The sequence below is a fragment of the Echinops telfairi genome, unplaced genomic scaffold (assembly GCF_000313985.2).
Source record: "Echinops telfairi isolate 266 unplaced genomic scaffold, ASM31398v2 ScPeMD7_7468;HRSCAF=8506_0, whole genome shotgun sequence".
Classification (NCBI taxonomy): domain Eukaryota; kingdom Metazoa; phylum Chordata; class Mammalia; order Afrosoricida; family Tenrecidae; genus Echinops; species Echinops telfairi.
In genome coordinates, this window is record NW_022111369.1 from 34,348,626 (window position 1) to 34,352,763 (window position 4,138).

Here is a 4,138-nt window from a genome sequence, read left to right on the forward strand (position 1 = left end):
AGCCCAGTAGTTTGGCCAGGCCAGAGTGGCCTGGGGAGGGATTCTCGCTTCCCGGAGCGCACCAGGTCCACCGGAGCGCTCTCCTGCACCCCAGCGCCTGGGCACGCTCGGCGGGGTGCTGTGCGTGTGTCCGCGTGGGACGCACCGCCGGGAGCGTCTGCTCCAGAACCCTGGCTACTGGCCGGGCGGGGACCGCGGATCTTGACCTTTTAGGGAGGTGAGGAGTGGAGAGGCCGCTGCGCCCCCGCCGACTCCCTGGGCTTTCCTCGCCTCCTGTTCTCAGGGCAAGGCTCCCACTTCGCCTCCGCAGGCCGGCCCTAGAGCCTCTGCAAATTGGTGGGGCCCGGCGGCGTCTAGCCCGTCACCACCCGGAGAGACAGTGAGCATTCACGCCTCGGTTCTGGGATTCCCACCACTACCTCTTCCCCCTCGACCCACTTGCCGTCCCCGGAGGAGCCCTCAGCGAGTTTTCCCACAGCCACAGTCCGCCCGAGGGAGTAGGTACCTAGAGGGACACCAGGCCTCCAACTTTTTAGTATGAGAAGGGGAAGGAGGGAGGAGAAAGGGCAGGGGCCCAGGGGAAAATGCTAACTCCCGCCACGACCTGGCCTTAGGCAAACTGAGTTGCTTCTACCCCACTCCTGACTAAGGGGTCGTTTGCCAAGGCGCGGGGCAGACTCCCAGCTGGCCTGGTGGCTTCCGGGGCCCAGCCCGAAGTCCTTTATTCGCTCTGCTCTCCGCTTTTGACGTAGCCGCCGAAGTCTTTCCAAGTCCCGGGACTGCTTTCCTGCAGCCGAGTGCCAGCAACTGCAGGAATTTGCGGGAGCTCGCGGAAGCTTCGGGGTCAAACCCGCGGGCGGGAGGCGGCCCTAGAGGGTGCAGGTGTAGGGGAAACCCTATTGTATCCGCTTCGGTGGCCGCCGAGGGTGGGCCAACAATGGCGGTGGCCCCCTCCCTCTCGCCGTGAGAGCAAGGGCTTTAGACTTAGCGAGTTAGGGCTCCTGGGAGCAAAAACAAGGCATCTTTTGTTTCCCTAGCACTTCCTAGACACACGTTAGGGAAACGTTTAGGAAAACAAAACAAAACAAAAAACTCCAAACACCCTAGTCACCCGAATGCAAACTTCGGGGCCAAGAGAGCACCCAGTAGAGGTTCTCACCCTCCAGAATGTCAAGCCTGGTGACTTGATTACTGCAAACTTTAGGGATAACTCCCCTCACTGTTAGATGTCTGTGCTGGGCAGGTTACTTACCACTGCTGCAAACACCTCCAGCTATTTTTAAACAGATGGGCATTAAAAAAAAAAAAAAAAGGCCCGCCCAGGGCTAGAAGCACCTGTATGTACTCTCTTGCCTTCCTTCTGGAACTGAACTCAGCCTTTCTTCCTCCGCATGCCCATGGTGTTTCATGTTCCTTTCTCTGAAAAGGTTCTGATTTTAATAGCCTTCTCTTCTCTCCGCTTGTTTATCGTTTTTCGTAGATCAAGGATCCATTTTGTTGGACAAAGACGGTAAGAGAAAACACACCAGACCCACGTTCTCTGGCCAGCAGATCTTCGCCCTGGAGAAGACGTTCGAACAAACCAAATACTTGGCGGGGCCAGAGAGGGCTCGCTTGGCCTATTCATTGGGCATGACTGAGAGTCAGGTCAAGGTGAGCGGGCCTCGAAAACCTTCGGGGATCAAGCCTTACATGCTGCGCCCGCGCGCGCGCGCGCGCACACACACACACACATATCTCGAGGGCCAGGCTTCTGGGTGGGCAGCCTGGTGAGAAGTTGAGCCCTAAGTAGGGGGGGTGAGGGTTGGGGAGGGAGGGAGGCTTACAAAGGACCTAGGGAGCTTCGGGTGGGTAAACTGTTGATGAACAAAAGAAATCAACGCCCCCACCCCTAGCTCCCGGCTTGAAATTAGGTTGATCTAGATAGTGGCATGTGCTAGGGGAACTCGCTATTATCAGAGAATAAAGGCATCACGGAAATTTTAGCCCTGAACATAGATCCCAGCCGATAGACAGTTTCTGTTTACTCTTATAGAGATATCCAACGTTGTGTTTGGCAATTCAGGTCCCACTAATTATATATAGTTTCCTAATGTAGAGGGCCCTTCTAGTGTGTCTCGGCTCTAGGTTATCCTTTCATATAGCTGGTTTTAAAGAAAATAAGAACACGGAATCCAGCCATTTCCACTGGTGAACCTACTTTCAGCTTCGCTGAAGGCAATCGCCTTGGAAGAGTAACTTTCTTCAGGAACCAATAGCATCATTCCGTTATCGAATTGGTGTCTACAAATAAGTTTATCAACAGATAGAGGCTATTTTGCTATTTTATGGCAATTTATAATGAAAATATTTTGGCTCATAATTGAGTTGTAAAGTTAATATCCAGGGAATCAAATTTTTAGGCACTCCCACCACCACCACCCCCGCCCCCTGAAAAATAGATTGAGCCAGCTGGCTTAAGGAAATCTAATGACTTCCTATATTTCCATTTCTCTCCTTTGTCCTTCCTTTCAGTTAATTTTATTTGTTTCTTTAGGAGCCTGTGCATGTCCATTTTCATTACTTATATTGTTGCTCTTTCATTTAAGTAGTCATAGCATTAGCCATGTCTACTGGTAGAGTGTTATTTCCTCCTGGGCAAGCATCATAAACCACATTTCAGGAGTGATATTGAATGTGACCCGTTAGACTACTCTCACAGTTACAGTTATTCGATTCCTGCAGGAAGTTGGTAGAGGGCCGCCATAGTATCCTGGAGGTCTTCATTTGTCATGTAAATATGTCTGAATGTCTAAAAGTGAATGATTATAGTTGGGTAAAGAAACTCAGATTCACTGGAGCAACTCCAATTCTCCAGATAAACTACAGGACAGTGCAGAAACATTAAAGAGAATTGTTCCATATTTGGGGGACTCTGCTTATTGCTGAAGCTTTAGGTTAAAATATGCGTTATCAAATGTGGTGTCAAACAGGACGGGGCGTAAACCACATTCATGTATAAAATGAATTATGAAGGAACAACATTAAAGTAATATTGAAAAGAATTGGCCTGCGAATAAATGAAAAGATCTGCAACTGATAAAATCGAACCTTTTACAAACAGCTTCTGATGACAATGCTAGTCTTCGCTTTGGCTTTATGAGAAACAGTAACCTAGAGAGAGACAAATTACAGGGATGATTTTCATGGAAATGCTCACTATTTCCTCGCGCTTGTCTTGGCGATTGTTAGTGAGCCAGGGTTTGTGTGTTAGCAGACCCCTCACAATTTACAGCACCTCGCATTGCAGCGCGTGCTGGTGGGGGAGGGAACGTTATCTACCATGCTTATGTGTATTCAAGTCTGAGATAAGCAAAACAGACGACTTCTAAAAGTGCCAAAGAGAACAGAGAGATTTGGGGCAGATCAATGTCTTTTCTCCCCCCTTCACTCCCCCCAGATCACACGAAAAAGCAACTACAGATGGCCTGGAGTTCCTTAATTCAAGAAAGTAAATAAGTAAAATCACAGCCAAAGGGGACAACTGTTGGAAGTGAGGAAAGTTTTCTACTTCAAACTAGAATATAAGAAAAGCGGGCTTGTTTTTAGGAAGACTCATTTTCAAGTTTCCTAGTTTTGTTTTTACTCTACGGAGAAATCGCTCACTGACAACCTCAATACCCTTGTGTTCCTGTCGCTATGGCAACGGCAGTCTGTCTGTTGGTGCTTGTTAGTCAGAGGAGCTCGGGGCGAGGGAGACTGACTTTGACGGATCAAACAAGGGAGGTCCGGGAGGGAGGGTGGCAGGCAGTCGGGGTGGGAGGTGGGGGTGGGGTCCCCGCAGGAGCGACTTAGGGACGTGGGAGTGGCAGCCTGGCTGGAGTCTGTTGGAGTTAACCGTCCACCCACCCATCCCCGTCCCTGTGTCCGCTCTGCCTCCCCCTTTCGCGGCCCCCAGGTATGGTTCCAGAACCGCCGCACCAAGTGGAGGAAGAAGCACGCGGCCGAGATGGCCACAGCCAAGAAGAAGCAGGACTCGGAGACCGAGCGGCTCAAGGGGGCGTCGGAGAACGAAGAGGAGGACGACGATTACAACAAGCCCCTGGACCCCAACTCGGACGACGAGAAAATCACGCAGCTGCTGAAGAAGCACAAGTCC

The 4,138-nt window shown here is 50.9% G+C and overlaps 1 protein-coding gene across 1 annotated transcript in view; it reads left to right on the forward strand.

The window, feature by feature from the left end:
- NKX6-1 (NK6 homeobox 1) overlaps window positions 1-4,138 on the forward strand; it is a 5,522-nt gene that overhangs the window by 810 nt on the left and 574 nt on the right. The window contains exons 2-4 of the mRNA XM_013004829.1: window positions 753-882; window positions 1,481-1,653; window positions 3,938-4,134. Coding sequence (XP_012860283.1) covers window positions 753-882; window positions 1,481-1,653; window positions 3,938-4,134 — 500 coding nt within the window. The remainder of the gene's footprint in view (window positions 1-752; window positions 883-1,480; window positions 1,654-3,937; window positions 4,135-4,138) is intronic.